This window comes from Varanus komodoensis, unplaced genomic scaffold (genome assembly GCF_004798865.1).
Source record: "Varanus komodoensis strain SLA01 unplaced genomic scaffold, ASM479886v1 scaffold1, whole genome shotgun sequence".
In the NCBI taxonomy this organism is placed as follows: domain Eukaryota; kingdom Metazoa; phylum Chordata; class Lepidosauria; order Squamata; family Varanidae; genus Varanus; species Varanus komodoensis.
The window spans coordinates 74792297-74810836 of NW_025335268.1; the positions used below are offsets into that span (position 1 = coordinate 74792297).

At 66.3% G+C, this 18540-nt stretch overlaps 1 protein-coding gene across 2 annotated transcripts in view; it reads left to right on the top strand.

Annotated features, from left to right (window-relative positions):
* The window catches only part of FLNC (filamin C), a 64620-nt gene extending 46216 nt beyond the window's left edge, over positions 1–18404 (top strand). For both annotated transcript variants that reach the window (XM_044429467.1, XM_044429459.1), the window contains 18 exons: positions 2240–2487; positions 3833–3932; positions 5616–5756; positions 6206–6334; positions 7083–7256; positions 7795–7956; positions 8398–8601; positions 8876–9028; positions 9627–9749; positions 10733–10975; positions 13008–13277; positions 13382–13519; positions 14138–14253; positions 15277–15409; positions 16225–16401; positions 17041–17259; positions 17640–17849; positions 18202–18404. In XM_044429467.1, coding sequence (XP_044285402.1) covers positions 2240–2487; positions 3833–3932; positions 5616–5756; positions 6206–6334; positions 7083–7256; positions 7795–7956; positions 8398–8601; positions 8876–9028; positions 9627–9749; positions 10733–10975; positions 13008–13277; positions 13382–13519; positions 14138–14253; positions 15277–15409; positions 16225–16401; positions 17041–17259; positions 17640–17849; positions 18202–18389 — 3128 coding nt within the window. In that variant the 3' untranslated portion in view covers positions 18390–18404. The remainder of the gene's footprint in view (positions 1–2239; positions 2488–3832; positions 3933–5615; positions 5757–6205; positions 6335–7082; positions 7257–7794; positions 7957–8397; positions 8602–8875; positions 9029–9626; positions 9750–10732; positions 10976–13007; positions 13278–13381; positions 13520–14137; positions 14254–15276; positions 15410–16224; positions 16402–17040; positions 17260–17639; positions 17850–18201) is intronic.
* Positions 18405–18540: the final 136 nt, after the last annotated feature.

The window sequence follows — 18540 nt, forward strand, 5'->3', positions numbered from 1 at the left end:
GTGGGAGAAGTTCTCGGGGGCCGCACTCCGGCGGTGGGCGGGGCCTCCGGCAAAGGGGGCGGGGCCAGAAGGGGCCGCCTCTCTGCGCTTCAGGCTCCTCCTCTGAGTCGCTGGGGCCTGCCGGAAAGGCCATGCAAAAGCAGCGGGTGACCAGCGAGGGGCAGGGCGTGCGGGTTCCTTGAGAACGCCCCCCCGGCTGAACTGGGGCCCCAGGCAGGCTGGGTGAGGTCCCCGGGCAGAGGTTCTGCACCCCCACCCAGTGCTAGGACCGCACGGCAGGGGCGGAGGCACAGCCAGCTGACCTTGGGAAGGGCAGGGGGCGCTCAGGCGGCCGAAGCCACGGAGGCTGCCGTTTGGTTTGCCTGCCCGCTCGCACGGCCCCCTTCCCTGCACGGTGCCCCAATTAGCACCCCCCCCCATTTCGCTCATTGGGGTCGCTCGCGATCGCGCTGAGTGCTGCGTGAGGAGCAGCCTGGCTGACCCAGCAGCAGCGGCCGGTCTGGGGCTGGCAAGAGGAGAGCCTCTGGCTGCGGCATCCAGACGGCCGAGAACGTGGAACCTCCTAGCGCCACGCCGGGCCTGCCCTCTCCAGCCACTTCCCAGGTGCAGGGCGCCCGTGGCCTCCGGCTCCGTGGCCTGCTGTGCCATCTAGGGGCCATCCCGTGCATGTGCGTGGCCGTCTCGGATTTCACTGCAGAGACCAAGCTGCAGCTGGGCCTGGCCCCGGGGCCGGAAGCCTGGGCCCCACGGCCACCCCTCCTCCCCGTGGCTTCTGCCTCAGGAAGCGGCCGAGGTGGAGGGCAGCGGGACGAAACCCCTTTAGTCCTGCAGCCGCGACAGGGCCGGGATGTGCGGGAGGTCCACGCGCCACCGGCCCTTGGCTGGAGCCTGTTTTTTAAAGCAGGGCTGGCAAGCATAGGAACTGGCAGGCATGTGGCGCCTGTGCAAAGCCCGCCATGGCGCCGGTCGGGCGGGGGGGGACCTGCGCCAGGCGGGCGAGGTCCTGCACAGAGCCAGGGCTAAAATTACCCAGCCACACCACTCGCCCGGAGTGCAACCTCGTGGCCCTTGCGCCCGAGCCCCCTGCCACCCCCTGCCAGAAAAAGGCTGCAGACACCAGGTCTGCCCCCCCGAGTCTCCTCTCCTCCAGGCTGCAGAGACCCAGTTCCCTCAGTCTCGCCCCATACGGCTTCCCCTGCAAACCGGCCACCAACCTTGTGGCTCTGCGCTGCACTGACTCCAACCTGGCTATATCCTTCCTGTAACGAGGGGCCCAAAACTGAGCACAACACTACAGTTGCGGGCGCATCAGAGTCATATAGAGTGGCAGTAACGCCTCTCTCGATCTAGAAGCCACACTTCTGGCTATGCAACCAAGGGTGGCGTCCGCCCTCTTGACCACCGCATCACACAGCTGACTCATGTTCAGCCTGCAGTCGACCAGCACCCTGAGGTCCCTTTCACAACTGCTGCTCTCCAGTCACTTGTCACCTAACCTGTACTTATGACAGCTATTCCTATGCCCCAAGTGCAAGACCTTGGACTTATTCCCATTGAACGCCATCCTGTTGTCTCCTGCCCACTTCCATAGTCTGTCCAGATCCTTTTGGATCTGGAGTACCTGCTCCTCAGTTGTGGCCACTGCCCCAGTTTTAGTGTCGTCTGCGAATTTGATCAGCAGACTGTTCACCCCTTCTTCCATGTCCTTAATGAAAAGATTAAACAGGGTCGGCCCCAGGACAGAGCCCTGGGGGACCCCGCTTGTCACTGGCCGCCATCCCGAGGATTCCCGGCTAATGGTTACCCTCTGCTTTCGGTCAGTCAACCATGCCCTAATCCACCGGACAGTGCTTTGGTGTATCCCAAAACTCCCCAGTTTCTCCACCAGGATATCATGGGGCACTTTGTCAAAGGCCTTGAGCTTCACGCCCTTTCCTCCAGCAGAAAAGGCTTGCTTAGGAGAGGCGTGTTGGCTTTTCAGACTGGGGTGGGTTGCGAAAAGCTGGGGGACCCCCAGAGTGGTGGGTGGTGGGGGGGGGCTGAGCCCCAGGGGGCCCTGTTCGTTTCCCTGGCTGCCGCTCCCCAGCCAGGGGGACAAGTGCTCAGGAGAGGCAGCGCCTGCTTTCTCCACGGGGGCCCAGGTGCGCCGGCCGGCCGGGTGGCCCCGAGGCGGCGGGTCGCGGGAGGCTCGGCTGCGTCTCCGGCTGGGGGTCCGACGTGCCCATGGCTTCCCCCGCAGGAGCCTGCCTGGGGCCCACCATCCAGATTGGGGAGGAGACGGTGATCACGGTGGACGCGAAGGCGGCTGGGAAGGGCAAGGTGACCTGCAAGGTCTCCACACCGGATGGCGCCGAGCTGGACGTGGACGTGGTGGAAAACCACGACGGCACCTTCGACATCTACTACACCGCCCCGGAGCCCGGCAAATACGTCATCACGATCCGGTTCGGTGGCGAGCTGATCCCCAAGAGCCCCTTCCATGTGGTGGTGAGTCTGGGGCCGGGGGGCTGCAGGCCTCGCCCGCTGTGGCGCCCGGGAAAGAGCCGCCCGGCCGGGGCTCGGGGGGAGGCCAGGCTGGGGCTGTGGGGCAGCAGAGCGGGCGCCGAGGGCCGCTTCCTCCCCCCGACACTCAGCCAGGGAGGCCCAGAACGGCCTCCCCACACCGGGTCCCCTGCAGGGGGGCAGGGGGAGCGTCCGCTGAGAGCCGTGGGTCAGGCAAGGCTGGAAAGCGGCATGCAGCCAACGGGGTGGGTGCTCTTCACGGGTCCCCACATGGCTCAGCACTTGGGGGGCCGAGTCCCTGCCGCCCCGTTCCCAGCGCCAGGCGCCCCCAGTTGGAACGAGCCCCTCCCCACCCGTGGGGTCCCCAGAGCACTGACGTGTCCCTTGCTTCCCGCCAGGCCTGCGACTCCGCGCCCCGCGTTGAGGAGCCGTGCGACAGCCTGCAGCCCCGCCAGCCCTGCCCCGCGCACCAGGCTGGCGGACGCCCCCCACACTGGGTACCAGCAGCCCCGCTCCGGCCTCTTGGCCTCTGTCTCGCCTGCCCCCTCTCTCTCCCTCTCTGGGAAAGGGGGCCCTTCGCTGGCCCCAGACCTGCCTGATGGAGGCCGGGCCACCTGGCGCTTCCCGGGCGCTTCTTGGCATCCGGCCTCGCCTCGCCTTGCCTTGTGGCTCACTCACTTCGGGGCATGCGACCCACACCTTTCTGGGGGCAAAGGCCCCGCCCTTTCTCCCATGCCTCGGTCTCTTGGGGTACCACCAACGGGGCCGAATGGACTCTGCGGGCGTCCCAGTGCCCAGCCTCTCGGTCTGAACCTAGCCAGGTGCTTCCCCTAGAGGAGCCCGGGAACGCGCTGCTTGCAAAGGCGGCATGCGCCCCCCGGACCCCCTCCCAGGAAGCCGAGATGGCTGCGTATTCGGGACCTTCATGGCGAGAGACGCGGGGCCCAGCAGCCCGGCCCTGTTGGTGCAGTGCTCCTTCCAGTGTTCAGGGCGAGGCAGGCGGGGGGCGGCCGGTGGGGCAGCTGCGGTCCTTTGCCCCCCCTTCGGCGCTGCTGCACTCTGTCCTCCTCCTCCTCCTCCTCCTCCTCCTCCTCCTCCTCCTCCTCCTCCTCGGGACGCATCCTGTCCACTCTCCTTGCCACTCGCTCGCTCTCTGGCCGCCTGCCTGCGTTCCCTTCACCGTGGAGGGACCGGCGCTCTCCTATCCACTGGCCCCCGGCGCCCCCTCTGCTCTCTGCCTGTATTTAGCGCGCCCTCTCTCTCTCTCCCTCTCTCTCTCTCTTCTCCCGCCTGTTTTCCGTTCTCCCACCTGCCCTTCCCCTCCCACCAGGCCACCGAGGAGCCCGTCGCCCCTCCCGAGAGTGTGGACGCGATGCTGCGCCCCTTCAACCTCGTCATCCCCTTCACGGTGCAGAAGGGGGACATCACAGGTGGGACGCTGCGGGGCCGCGGGGCCGTGCTTGGTGGGCGGGCTCCCCCGGGGGAAACTTGCCGGGCTCTCCCCACTCTTGCTTACGGGATGAACGGGGCCCAAAAGGAGCCCCGGAAATTCCTCTGAAGGCAGCTTGTTCTCAGAACGTGTCCCTGTGTGGTGGGATGAATTCCCAGAGGGAATGGGAACTGGCTGCAACGGAAAGAGCCGCCTTAGGGAGTCCGTGCCATCGGATCCCTGGACCTGCCGCTGAGCAGGCTTGCCGAGGGTGGTGGCCAGGGACCCCTCGATGCAGGTAGATTAGAAAGGGTCCACAGGAGGGCAACAGAAATGATCCAGGGGTTGGAAACGCTGCCCTGTAAGGAGAGACTGAGGGAACTGGGCATGTTCAGCCTTGGGAAGAGGAGGCGGAGGGGGGAGAAGATATCCTTCTGCAAGGACCTCAAAGGCTGTCCCAAAGAGGAGGGTCAGGGTCTCTTCCTGCTGATCCCAGAGTGCAGGACACGGAATAATTAAGTCAAGCCGCAACAACCCAGATCCAGGCTGGACATCAGGAAGAGCTTCCTCCCCGTCAGAGCAATACGGCAGTGGGACCAGCTGCCCGGGGGGGGGGGGGGGCTCTCCCACACTGGGGACATTCAAACAGTCCCCTGAAGAGCCCCCCGAGTGGGATGGTGTGACTTGGTGTCCTGCACCAGCACGGGGTGGGCCCGGTGGCCTTCTTGGCCCCCTCCAGCCCTGCAATACTATGATTCTATGACGGAAGAACGTTGGCCATTCAGCTGCTTTGCCATGCGGGGGACCTGCCTCAAAGGACGCCCCCCATGCGCCCCTTCCACTTGCAGCGAGCCCGCCTTCTCCTGGCGAGGTGCCCTTCGGATGTGCCAGACCACAACCCCCATCCTCCCAGATGCAGGGATGGGAGATGTAGTTCAACCCATCTGAAGGGCAGCAGGCAAAGGAACGGATGCGCTCCCAGCGGGGCCGCCGGAAGCCTGAGGAATCTCACTGGAAACACGGGAGGCCGGAGAGGAGGAGGGTGGAGGCAGCCTCGGGGTGGGGCCATGGGCTTTGGAAGGGGCGGGTGCAGCCAAGGGGGTGGCCGGGGAGGCCCTTCCAAGGCGATCTGCCGGGCCGGCAACATCCGGCCTCCAGGCTGTGCGAGGGCGCTCGTTGCTGAGGGTTGCCCGCAGTGTTTGCCCCAGCTGGAAGCGGGGGGGGGGGACGGTAGGTACCCCCGGCCTGCTCGGTGCTTCTGGCACCTGGAGAGGGAAGAAGAGAAAGGGAAGGAAAGAGGGGCAGCAGAGATGGCCCCTTGCAAGGGGCTGAGCGAAAGCACGTGGCTGTTTCCAAGGGGAGTCTGATGCGCTGGAGCTGTACCCAGCACACGCGGGCGGCAGGGTCCTTCTCGCGGAGCACCCCCTGCGTGAGAAATGTCACCCCGGGGAGCCCAAAATCCTGCAGCCTGCGGGCCACTCGTAGTCTCTGGCTTGTTTTGCACAGGGGCCAGCAGGAGGGAAGCCCCGGAGCTCGCTGTGCGAGAGCGCTGCCTGCCCAGGGCCCCCGGCTGATGGCCCTCGTAGGAAAAGGGTTGCCCGGGCGGGTGCAGGCGGGGGAGGAAGAGGGACGGGCCCAGCCATCCCATCCCGGCTGACCCTTTCCCTCCCCCATCCCCCTCCAGGAGAGGTGCGGATGCCCTCCGGAAAGACGGCACGGCCGCACATCACGGATAACAAGGATGGAACCGTGACGGTGAAATACGCCCCCGTGGAGAAGGGCCTGCACGAGATGGACATCAAGTACGACGGCAACCACATCCCAGGTGGGTGCGGGCCGGGGGCGGGCGGAGGCGGCTTCGGGGACGGATGCTCGCTGGGCTGCCGGGATGCTTGGGACGAGCCACGCCGTCGTTGCCGATCAAAACAGCTGGAACTAGCTTCAGCATCCACATCCAGATCTTGAATGTCAGTCTGAAATTCGGTCATCAACTGTCTTGGTTGAAAAGAAACGACGCAAAACGCCAGTCCAGTTCTGTGGCCCTCGAACCCCTGCCCTGGCGCCAGAATGCGCGGGCCGGAGGGGGCGCCCGGCCGGGTGCGCCGGGGCCCAGCTGAACCGGGGCTCGCGCAGGAAGCATCTCCCCGGCCCCGGTGCCGAGAGACGGACCGTGCCGAGTGGGGCGGTCCCTGGGAGGGGGCACAGGCTTCTGGCGGGTCGTCCGGCTGCCCGTGTGGGGCCTGCGGCTTCAGCCCCCCCTCCCCCCCCCCGCAGGGAGCCCGCTCCAGTTCTACGTGGACGCCATCAACGCCCGCCACGTCAGCGCCTACGGGCCCGGGCTGAGCCACGGCATGGTCAACAAGCCCGCGACGTTCACCATCGTCACCAAGGATGCTGGGGAAGGTGGGTCCCGGGGGCAGCGTGGCGTGTCGCACAAGGGGTCCCCTCTGAAAGGGGCCCCCCTGGCAGTGGGGAGGGGGCGGGAATGGGAGGCCACTGCTGGTCGGCAGAGACAGGGCTGGGCTGGGCTGGGCTGGGCTGGGCTGGGCTGGGCGGGGGGGGGGGTGGGTGGATGGATGGGCCGGGGGTCTCACTCGCAGAACGAGGCCTGGCGGGTTCATGGCTTGCGCTTGTCAGGGAGGGAAGAGGGGCAACGAGGGCCTGGAAGTCTGCCCTCGGCCGCGGCTCCGGGAGAGAAGAGTGGGACGCGAGACGCCGCGAAAGGCATCCAGCCGCCTGTGGTGGCAGATGGGCTGCGATGGGCCGCTGCCTCCCTTAATGGCCAAGCCGCTGGATGCTATAGAACGTCAGCCAATATTCTGGCTGATCAGGGTGAAGGACTCTGCAAAAGAATGGCCACGGACGGCGCCAAGCAGGGAAGAGGAATTATTTGGGTGGGAGGAGAACGCCCCCCCCCCCCGCACACGCACATGTACACAGAGCAGTGCACTGTTGGTGCGAAAGGAGGGAATCCGAGACTTGGCATGAGACGCACGCGCCAGGGGGTCGGGAAGTGGGGGCCGGGCACGGGCGCATGGGGAGGGCACGGGTCCAGGGGGCGCGGGGGCTGCAACCAGTGGGGTGGGGCTCTTGAGACAGCGAGCTGCAGCCGGGTGCAGGGCCTCACCGGGCTGCTTCCCACTCGCCGCAGGAGGCCTGTCGCTGGCGGTGGAGGGCCCCTCCAAGGCCGAGATCACCTGCAAGGACAACAAGGACGGCACCTGCACCGTCTCCTACCTGCCCACGGCCCCCGGGGACTACAACATCATCGTGCGCTTCGACGACAAGCACATCCCCGGCAGCCCCTTCACCGCCAAGATCACAGGTCCGCCTCTGGCGAAGGCGCCCCGCGTCCTCCTCGGGGGCTCGCCTCTGCCACACTGCTCTCCGCCCCGTCGCAGGCCTGGCCCGGACACAGGAGGGGCCCTGCCGGACCGGATCCGAGCCCACCCGGCCCAGCCCTCCGCACAGGCGGTGGCACAATGCTGCCCCCAGGGTCCCCCAAGCAGGAGGGGGGCGAGACTCCCTCCTGCCCCGCCCTGGCAACTGGCGCACGCAGGCATGCTCCCCCCGAGAAGGGAGGGTGCACACGGCCAGCAGGACCAGTGGCCCTTCACAGCCGCCCCCACGAATCTGCCCAGTCCCCCTCTGAAGCCGCCCAGTGAGCAGCCCTTGCCACTCCCCATGGCAGCGAGCCCCATCGTTCGGTCGTGCGCCGGGCTGCGACGCGCTCCGTCCCGTGTTCGGACTCCTCCACCTTCCCGCCTCTTAGAAACATAGAAGCAGAGCAAGTCAGAAGGGACCTCCTGGGCCATCTAGTCTGACCCCTGCATGGTCTGGTCTGACCCCTCTTCTGCCACCAGGGGACGACTCCATGCGCACCTCGCAGCTGAACGTGGGCACCTCCACCGACGTGTCCCTGAAGATCACCGAGAGCGACCTGAGCCTGCTGACGGCCAGCATCCGGGCGCCGTCCGGCAATGAGGAGCCGTGTTTGCTCAAGCGCCTGCCGAACCGGCACATTGGTGAGCGAGCCCTGCGTGCCTGCGCTCCCTTCCTCCGTCCCTGCACCCCTTTTTGGGGTATCCCTTCCCTCAGTTCGGCTGTACTGGGCGTGCCGCCTCCTCTGCTCTGCATCGCCTTCCGCTTAGCAGACCCATTTCCCCCTTGGCCCGTCCTGCCGACCGTGCTCTCGTCAGCTGCCGAGCAGGTGGAATGTCTGTGAGCGTCCCGTGCTGCCTCCACGCCCGGGGAGGCCCATCCTGGCGTGCGGCAGACAGAATTCTCGTGGCCAGTGGCCCCGCAGGCCTCCAGCAGCGCCACCTCTAATCCTGAGTGGTGGGCGGTGGAGTACGGAGGTTTGCGTTCTGCCGAGACACTTCAGTCGCCTCTCCGTGCGACGTGTCTACCTGGCTGTCGCAAGCCGTCCCTCCCACTGACGTGGCCCTCCTGCCTGCCCCCCCCAGGGATCTCCTTCACCCCCAAAGAGGTGGGCGAGCACGTGGTCAGTGTGCGGAAGAGCGGCAAGCACGTCACCAACAGCCCCTTCAAGATCATGGTGGGCCAGTCGGAGATCGGGGACGCCAGCAAGGTCAAGGTGTCTGGCAAGGGGCTGGTGGAAGGGCGCACCTTCGAGGTGTCCGAGTTCATCGTGGACACGCGCACGGCAGGTGAGCACGGGGGGGGCCTGGCGGGTGGTGCGGGGGTGCCGGGTTTCCCCGGCTAAAGCTCCCCGTCCGTCCACCCGTGCGAGAAAGTCAGCCCCATATTGTGCACAGTCAAAAGATAAATGCAGGCCACCTTCTGCTGGTACTTAGACAGGGGTCAGTTTTTCCTCGGTCGGGCAGGGTGGGAGTCCCCGAAGGCCGATGCAGATGCCTGGCGCTGTGCGATGGTTAGGCCTCGCAGGAGGGGTACCGGTGCACCTGCTTGTCTCCCCTCCAGGCTACGGTGGCCTCGGCCTGTCCATCGAAGGCCCCAGCAAGGTGGACATAAACTGCGAGGACATGGAGGACGGAACCTGCAAAGTCACGTACTGCCCGACCGAGCCTGGGAATTACATCATCAACATTAAGTTTGCAGACAAGCACGTTCCAGGTGCGTCTCTCATCCAGCCAAACCCTCTGCTGGCTTCTGGGGACTCCGAGCCCCCAGGCAATGCCCCGGCCCCCCCACCACGCCGGCTTTTGAGGACCCCCTTCGCAAGGACTGATTCTGCTGCCTCGGGACCCGGACAGGGCAGCCTGCAGCCTTAAGGCTGGGACCATGCGAGGCTACTCTGGAAAGCCCCCTGCAAGCCTCTGGGGTGGGGGGCACGGCGAAGGGGCCACAGGAAGACAGGCAGAAGAGCCGACAGGGAGAAAGCGGGAGAGTCCGTGCCTGCGGTTGGCTTTGGCCTGCCCGTCCCAGGCAGCCTCACTAGACAGCCCCCAAGAAGGCCGGCCGCCCTCGGCAGCAAAGAAAGGGGTGGCCCACCCACCTGGGAGAGCGGCCCACCCCTTTTTCCCGCTCGGCTGCTCCCGCTGCCTTTGCCCTTCGGGCCACAGCCCCTCCTCATCCTGCACCGAAGGCGGAGACGTCCGGGGGACCGACCCCTTGCCTCCTTGCGGCCTCGGGGTGGGCCCGTCCCCATCAGGCGCCGGAGGCTGGGGGTCACGGGAGCCTCGCCAACCGCCACGCACCCATTCCCTTGCAGGCAGTCCTTTCACAGTGAAGGTGACCGGCGAGGGGCGCATGAAGGAGAGCATCACCCGGCGGCGCCAGGCCCCCTCCATCGCCACCATCGGCAGCACCTGTGACCTGAACCTCAAGATCCCCGGTAGGGGCTCAGCCGGGCGCGGGGGGCCGTGGGGGGCGGGCCGAGGGGCTGGGAGTGCCCGCCGCAGACTCTGCTTCCCTCTTTCTCCCCCACCCACTTCTGCACACTCTCCTCAGCTGCCCCAACCCTTCCCACTGCCTCTCGGGGGAGGTCCAGGCCAAACTGAAAGAACCTCCTTGCACAGGGCTGAAGTTTGATGAGTGTGGTGTTAAAAATCTCGCCATAAAATCATAAACGGATCATTTCTCAGCCCTCTGCCACAAGCTGATTGAAAATGGAAAACTCTCTAACTGGAGCAAGTGAGCACACGATGGGATTTCCCCCCACTCCATAAATCGACATAATTTTCAAGATCTGGTGGCAAATCAGGGGTTAATTAACCCGTGGTTTGCCGTGACCCATGTGGGGGTGAGCCACTTCCCGCCCCTTTTTCTCTGCAGAAGCTTCAGGTTGCTTGTGGGTTGAACAATCCAAAGCTATCCCAAGAACTAATCGCAACTTGGGTATTGAAATTGGAAGCCGTGTGCAACCGATCTTTGGTTAATTTGCCCCTAAGTTGTGGCTGCTCCCAGGGCGATTAGGGTTCGTGTCTTAGCACAGCGGAGGTCTTTCAGCTTCTGCATCACCCCCCCCCCCATTCTGCATTCGGGGCCACGTTTTATCATCTGCAGTGCAGATGAGACCAAATGGATTCGATGCTGAGCAGGCAGGAGTTCTGGTTCAGGAGCTGGCCGGCCAGGTGGCCTGAGCGGGGGGCTTCTCCAACCTGGTGCCCTCCGGCTGTCCCAGGCAGCAACATGTCACTGTGGGCCACACGGGTTGGGCATGCGGAGACTTGCGGCCGTGCACCCCTGCAGGGCCCCAGGCCGGGGAGGGCTGCCCCAAAGGACCATGAGACCCCCCCCGCGGCCTCCTCTCTAATCTGCCTCTCCCCCCGCTCCCCCCTTGCTTCTGCCCCTTCTCCGCTGGTGCCGCCGGTGCAGGGAACTGGTTCCAGATGGTCTCGGCCCAGGAGCGGCTGACGCGCACCTTCACGCGCAGCAGCCACACGTACACGCGCACCGAGCGGACGGAGATCAGCAAGACGCGCGGCGGCGAGACCAAGCGCGAGGTGCGGGTGGAGGAGTCCACCCAGGTCGGGGGAGACCCCTTCCACAACGTCTTTGGAGACTTCCTGGGCCGCGAGAGCCTCGGCTCCTTCGGCAGCATCGCCCGGACCCCAGAGGGTGCGTGGGCCTCGCAGGCGTGTGGCACGCGCACGCGCGCATGTGTGTTGGGGTGTGTGCACGGGTGCCTCGCACCGGGGAAGCATGCTGCGTGCACGGGGTGAGCTCGCGGGGGCCTCCTGTGCCGGGGGGGAGGCGGCAGCTGGCCCCTTGGCCTGGCGGAGGGCCGGCCTGGGGGGAGCGTGTGGCGGGGGGTGCCCCCGAGCACAGCCGACTTGGTGGTCCGGAAGGGTCCGCCTGCCCCCCTCGTCCCAAGAGCGCCACCTGCCACGCCTGCCGCTCGGTTCAGGTTAGACCAGCAGGAAGCCGGAGCAGGGCAGCCGCGTGCGCATCACCCCGAAAGAGGAAGCGCATGACGGCGGAAGAGGACGGTTCTTTGCATACTCTGTGCATGTGCCGGTGGGGATGTGTGCGCGCGCACTTAGAAACACCTGCTGGAACTGAAAGAGGCATGCCAACGTGGGACTGGGGGACCCCATGCCTGCTGTGGGTGGAGAGCCATTCTTTGGGTCCCTCACCCTTAAATCCGAATGGGACAAGCCAGCCCTTCAGACGAGGACTGTCCAGTGTAAAACACGCCACTTGGCCACCCAAGGACTGCCCCACTTCAAAATGCCTTAAAGCCCCCAACTGGGGCATCAGGGGTAAAGGTTCTAGCCTCTTTCCCTGCTTCCTGTGCTTGTTTTTGCCTTGTGGGGGTGTGTTATCTATCTATCTATCTATCTATCTATCTATCTATCTATCTATCTATCTATCTATCTATCTATCTAGCTAGCTAGCTAGCTAGCTAGCTATCTATCTATCTATCTATCTATCTATCTATCTATCTATCTATCTATCTATCTGGGTATTTTTACCCCATCCAATACCTTGCGGGTCTCTGGATGGCTGACAAGGTTTAAGGACTGCATAGGAGAAAAGTTCAAAGAAGACTGGAATAGTGACCCGCCCCCCCTCCACCCCAGCTTTGCTCAGAAGTGGGGCAGACACCTCCGTCCCCTTGGGACCCCCCAGCCGAGCAAATTTATTTCCTCCTTGTGCAGAGCAGCCCTGTCTTTTGAAAGCCCGGATTGTTCCCTCAGATCATATTCCCAACATCCCAAGAGGCTTCGGCTGAGATATATTTCAGTTTAGAGGGCCATGAATAAAATATGCGTTCCGCTTCCTCTTTATAGAGCTCCTGCTTGGCTTGCTGGCAAAGGCACGAATTAAAGGGGTCATTAGAACCCGATAAGGCAACCTCGCTCAGCCGACGGCTTCCCCGTCACTCACATGCAGACCGAACAGTGTCGGTTTGCAGCTCGGAGGTCTTGAGCAGTAGCTTCCGTTTATCTTTTCGAAAGCTTTCCTAAGGTGAAGGCGGCAGAGCTGAGCAGGGGAGGCGCCCCAGGCTGGATGCGATGGGAGGGCACCGATCCCACTGCCTCCTGCAGAACGTGTGTGTGTGGGGGGGGGGCAGACTTTGGAGGCACGCTGAAGATGGGCGGGGTCCGCGCGGGGGCTTTCCGGGGGTGGCCCCTGCCGCCATCCTGCGAGACTTCCACCCGTTTGCTGAGGGCCGTTCGAGGACGCTCCGCCGGGTTGGCTGGGGGGAGATCCTGATGGGTCACGCAAATGCCTGCATTCCTGTTTTGTTTGCGCGTCACCGGAATGCTGGCCCTTCGCATCACCGGAATGCTTCCACAAGTGGCAGAGGCAAGGGTTGGAAAGAAGAGGGGGATTCAGGTCAGGTGAGGGCCTGGGGGGCTGAGCAGAGCCCCCCCCCCCCGAAGCCTTTCCAAGTCTTCTGCCTTCCGCTGAAGCCTCCAGCAGATGCTGCCTGGTGACTGGTCTGCAAAGTCATGAGGACTAGGAGCAGGCTTTTGGAACTAATGGGGCACGGATGGCCCTGGCCTCTCGGCTCACCTGAGCTGGCGAAGCTGCGTGTGTGTGTGTGTGTGTGTGTGTGGTGGGGGGGCTCCCAGGAGCCTTCTGGGCTGGCGGCTCGAGGGCTGACCCTCCGGCTTCCCGTCTGCCTCCTTCCTCCGTTCAGGCGAGGCCGGCCTGCAGGCCATGACTGCGCAGGTGACCAGCCCGTCCGGAAAGATGGCCGAGGCGGAGATCATCGAGGGCGAGGACAGCGCCTACTCGGTGCGCTTCGTGCCGCAGGAGATGGGCCCCCACACCGTGAATGTCAAGTACCGTGGCCAGCACGTGCCGGGGAGCCCCTTCCAGTTCACCGTGGGGCCCCTGGGAGAAGGGGGCTCCCACAAGGTGCGCGCAGGAGGGCCCGGCCTGGAGAGGGGCGTGGCCGGCGTGCCAGGTGAGCACGAAGCCTTGGGGGCCGGGGGCTGCTCAGGGCAACCGGCGGCCTGCGCTGCCCTGCCCGGGGCTCCGTGCTGACGGCCGCCCCCTTCCCCTTCCCAGCCGAGTTCAGCATATGGACCCGGGAAGCCGGCGCCGGGGGCCTCTCCATCGCCGTCGAGGGGCCGAGCAAGGCGGAGATCGCCTTTGAGGACCGGAAAGACGGGTCCTGCGGAGTCTCCTACATCGTCCAGGAACCAGGTACGGCTCCCGCTGCCTCGGGGGAAGCCGCCGAGTCCCCCCGGGGCATGTGCAGACCTCAGGCAGGGGCTCCTTTCCCCCTCCCGTTCCATTCCAAAAGTCCCAGACGGTCCATGCTGCCATTCGTAGAATCCACACGATGGCTTGCAGTGAAGCAAAACCGCCGACGTCATAAGGGTGGGGGGAGAGCTGCACACGGTGGCCTCATCCTGGCACCGAAGAAGCAGCCCTGAAGGCGGCAGGCAAATCTCCAGCTGGAGGGAGTCCCCAGGGCAGGGCCTGCAGCGGAGTGGCCCCCGTCTCCCTGCTGAGCCCTTTGGGGGTGACAGCCGCATCCCACTGTGGTTGCAAGGGGGCAGAGCAGGCAGTGGGGAATCTGGGTGCCTGCGAGGGGAGGGGAGACCTCCCGAGCTGTGCCAGGGGCAGGTGGACCCCACAAAGCTTGGTCAAGGCAGAGCTGCCTGGCCACCTGGCCTTTGGCCGGGCGGCATTCCGGGGGCTCCTCAGGGACAGGCGGCTGCCCCGTCGGTTGTGTGGGGCAGGCCTCGACGCCTCCCGGACCAGTCCTGGGCGTTCTCCCGAGGGCTGCGCTGATCCCGCCCCGGTTTCCTCCACCAGGCGATTACGAGGTGTCCATCAAGTTCAACGACGAGCAGATCCCTGACAGCCCCTTCGTGGTCCCCGTGGCCTCGCTCTCGGACGACGCGCGACGCCTGACCGTCACCAGCCTCCAGGTACCACCTCTGCGGAGGGGCTCTGGGGGGGAAGGAGGGAGGGGCTCGCATCATGCCCCCAGCCTCCCAGGGAGGCGATGCCTCTTTGGCGGCCCCCCTCCTGTGCGGGCTGGTCACAGGCCACGGCTCTGCCACGGCTGCAGCAGCAAGACGTGGCGCGATGGAGCGGAAGTCCAGGCGCTGCCAGGAACACGCGGCCGAGCGACAGAGCGCCGTGAATGCGAGTCTCGGCTTCAGATGTTCCCTGCAGTTTACGTGGAGGCCCCCTGGACCCCCCTCTGCCCCCAGCTGGGTTGGAGGGGCTTTTAACCTTCCCCCCCACGCTGCCACCCCTGGGAATAACTACCCCTCCAAGGCGGCCATTTGCTTGGGAGGCCGACAGGGAGGGCCTTCCAGTGGGGCGGAGGCATGTGGGGAAGGGTTGGCTCTCCACCCCCCCGCTGTCCCCCCCCTCGCTGCTCCCTCTCCCTGGTGACTGCTGCTCGGAAAGAAAGATGGCGTGTGCCTGAGAGAGCAGGCGAGGGGCAGCTACGGAAAAGACGGCCAGCCCCAGCGTGTGAAAAGCGGAAGGACCGGGCGGCGAGCCCCCGGTGGCTTCCCAGCTCAGCCAGCCCTGTAGCGTGTGTGGGGCCGTGCATGCGTCCCCCCCGGAGGAGCTGCTCCAGGGCCCCATGGGGTGACGCTTCCGCCGGGCCCCCGCTGCCCTCTGCTCCGCCTTCCGCTCGCCGGGGGCTCTGGAGGGCGGCTCCTGCAAACCAGCATTCGCCTGCTTGCCCTGGGCGGCTCCGTCGGTGCCTTCCCTGCCCCGGCACTGCAGCAGCTCTGCTGCAAGCTGCCGCTCTGCCCCTGCACCGGGGGCCTGTGGCACATGGCACTGCTTCGCTCTGGCCCCTGCCCAGGCGTGGCCACTGTCGGGCGGGAGAGGGGGCCGGGCTGCCGCGCTGCAGCCCTGATCCCGGCGGCCGCCCCCTGGGCTTCCCGGCGCTCGGCCGGCACTGAGCCCCCCTCCGCGTCCGTCCACAGGAGACCGGCCTGAAAGTGAACCAGCCGGCTTCCTTCGCGGTGCAGCTCAACGGAGCGCGGGGGGTGATCGACGCCAAGGTGCACACCCCCTCGGGGGTGGTGGAGGAGTGCTACGTCTCGGAGCTGGACAGCGGTGAGGAGGGGGCCGTGGGGGCGGCGGGGAGGGGGGCCGCGGAGCCCACACCTGGCGCGGACATGCGGGAGCCTACCCTGCCCTGGCGCAGGTGCCGCCGGAAGCCCCCGCTCTGCCACTGCCGCATCTTCCCCGAGGGGGCGTCCCGGCCCTTCCTGCGCTCGAGGGGAAGCAGCCGGCCTTTGCAAGCACAAGCCAGGGTGGGCACTGGAGGCTCCCCTCCGCCGCTGGCGCTCAGAAGTCACGAAGCGCGTTTTCGTAAGCGAGGAAGGAAGAAAATCGCACTCGCCCTCCTTGCAGCTTTCCTTCCTGGCAGCACAGGGAGCGTGGGCCCTCAGCCTGTGCCGCCCTCGGAGCCAAACCCGTTGCTTCCGATACAGCGAGGGCCATTGCGGCAACTCGGCGGCCAGGTGAAGGCACTCAGCGCTGGCTCAGAGGCATGGTCCTTCCCCACCAGCCTCGGGTTGCAAAGAGCATCCAAACTGGCGAAGAGGGGCTGGCTCACGAGCATATGCAGAGCGCCTTTTCCTGTGTGTGGCCCGTCCCAGGACGGTTGAAATGCCTCCTCTTCTTTAATAGAACATTCGGCCAAGCTTCTCACCCAGGTGCCGTCTTGGGATGCAATCCTGGCTGCAGGATTATGGTGGTGGTAGTCCAGCAGACCCCGAGGGAACCAGCCCGGGGAAGGCTGATAAAGGATGGCCCTGAGGAGACAGGCAGGGGCGGGGGAGCCCGGTCCTGCCTCCCCGCGGACACCGCTCACTTCCCTCCGCGGTGCCGCGCAGGGCCTGACACGCCTGCTTCCTCCCACGCAGACAAGTACGCCATCCGCTTCATCCCGCACGAGAACGGTGTCCACTCCATCGACGTCCGGTTCAACGGCCGGCACGTCCCCGGCAGCCCCTTCAACATCCGCGTGGGAGAGCAGAGCCAGGCCGGTGACCCTGGTCTCGTCACGGCCTATGGCCCGGGCCTGGAGGGTGGAACCACAGGTAGGCGTTCTCCTTCTGGCTGGGCAGGTGAGCTTCCGGGGGCACCTTGCTCACTCTGGGCCCCTCTGGACGGCCACATCGATCCCCTCCCGCCCTGGGACCATCTGGGGCGTGTTTGTCCCATCCCGGAAAACAGAAACATGGAAACAGAGCGAGTCGGAAGGAGCTGCTCGGGCCATCTAGTCTGACCCCCGGCTCCAGCTGGCTCTGCTCAGGACAGGCCTACCGTGTGCACACCTGGTCTGTCCTTGAACGCCCTCACCGACGGGCCTTCAGCCACCTCCAGCACCATCAAGAGGAGCTATAGCACACGTGGCGATCCCTGCCTACGGGCATATGGGTTAGACGTCATGACACGAAAGGAGGAAGGCATGGGGAAGGCAGAGGAAAGAAAGCACCGATTGTAAAGCCGCACTTCATTTCCCGGAACGACTGGACTGCACGGAAGCGAGCGAGGGGCAGGCGGTGCCAGAGGGAGCGGCCTGGGGGGCAGGGTCCTCCCGCTGCTGCCGGCTGACGCGACGGCTTCCGCCAGGCGGCTGCGGAGGGAGGGGCGATCGGCCCCTGCCTCCACCCTGACCCCCCCCCCCCACGCGGCAAAGCACCGGGGCTTTCTCACGGCCGGCCTTCCTTGCGCAGGCGTCTCGTCCGAGTTCTTCGTGAAGACGCGCAACGCCGGCTCGGGCGCCCTCTCCGTCACCATCGACGGGCCCTCCAAGGTGCAGATGGACTGCCAGGAGTGCCCCGAGGGCCACAAGGTCACCTACATGCCCATGGCGCCCGGCAGCTACCTCATCTCCATCAAGTACGGCGGGCCCCAGCACATCGTGGGCAGCCCCTTCAAGGCCAAGGTCACAGGTAGGCTGCCCCCCGCAGGCCGGCCGAGGGCCTTGGAGTCGCTGGGCCGACTCAGCGAGCACGCTCGGCAGTGGGTGCGCCACACTCTGCCCATGCTCTGGGACACTACTGTCAGTCTGTATGGCCCAGCGGTGACGCTGCAGATGGGCAGTGAGCCCGGCCTCAAAAGCACCCCCAGCTTCATGCGCCCCGTTCCAAAGCACGGGGGGGGGGGCCGGGGGGGTTGGGTTCCCCCCTGCTTTCTCTGCCTCCCCGCCACCTCGCCTGGGGGGGGGGGGGGGGCGGGGGGGGGGGGGGGGGGTGGCCTGGCGGGGCGTGGCGTGGTGGGGGCCTGCGGCCGGCCGAGCCCCTTCCCGACCCCTCCCTCGCTTCCCCCCCAGGGCCCCGCCTCTCCGGCGGTCACAGCCTGCACGAGACCTCGACGGTGCTGGTGGAGACGGTCACCCAGGCCGCCTCGTCCGCAGGCAGCAGCTACAGCCCCCTGCCCAAGTTCTCCTCCGATGCCAGCAAGGTGGTGGCGCGCGGGCCGGGGCTCGCCAAGGCCTTCGTGGGCCAGAAGAACACCTTCACCGTGGACTGCAGCAAGGCCGGTGAGCGGCGGGGGGGGGCAGGGGGCGGGGGGGCGGGGGGCGGGGGGGCCCACAGATGCCGGCCAAGCGGGGGGGAGGCCACGGAGCCTCCCTCCCCTCTTTCCTCGCGGCCACCCTGCGAGGTGGGCCACGGCGGGGGCCACGGCGGCCCAGTGAGCCGCCCGGCTGAGCGGGGCCGGGGCCGGGGCCTCCCCGCCCAGCCCTCCGGCCCGCCACCCGCGGCGCTCGCCCAGGCAGCGGCGCTCCGCCGGGGTCTGTGGGGCCGAGGCGAGGGGGCCGCTTCCCGCGGCCGCTGGCGGGGGTCGCGCGGCCAGGGCACTCCGGGCCTGACGCACGCGCTCCCCCCCCGCAGGCACCAACATGCTGATGGTGGGCGTCCATGGCCCCAAGACGCCCTGCGACGAGGTGTACGTCAAGCACGTGGGCAACCGCGTCTACAACGTCACCTACACCGTCAAGGAGAAGGGCGACTACATCCTCATCGTGAAGTGGGGCGACGAGGGCGTGCCCGGGAGCCCCTACCAGGTCAACGTGCCCTAGGGGCGCCTCACGCCCCCCGGCCCCCGGCCAGGACCGGCGTGGCGCCCGGGCCGGCCGGCGTGGGGCGGACTGTGGACTGCCGCTTGCCTGCTTGGACTTTGCCTTTTGACGATTTTCCCGGCTGAGTGATGGGGATGTGGGGGGGGGGGGG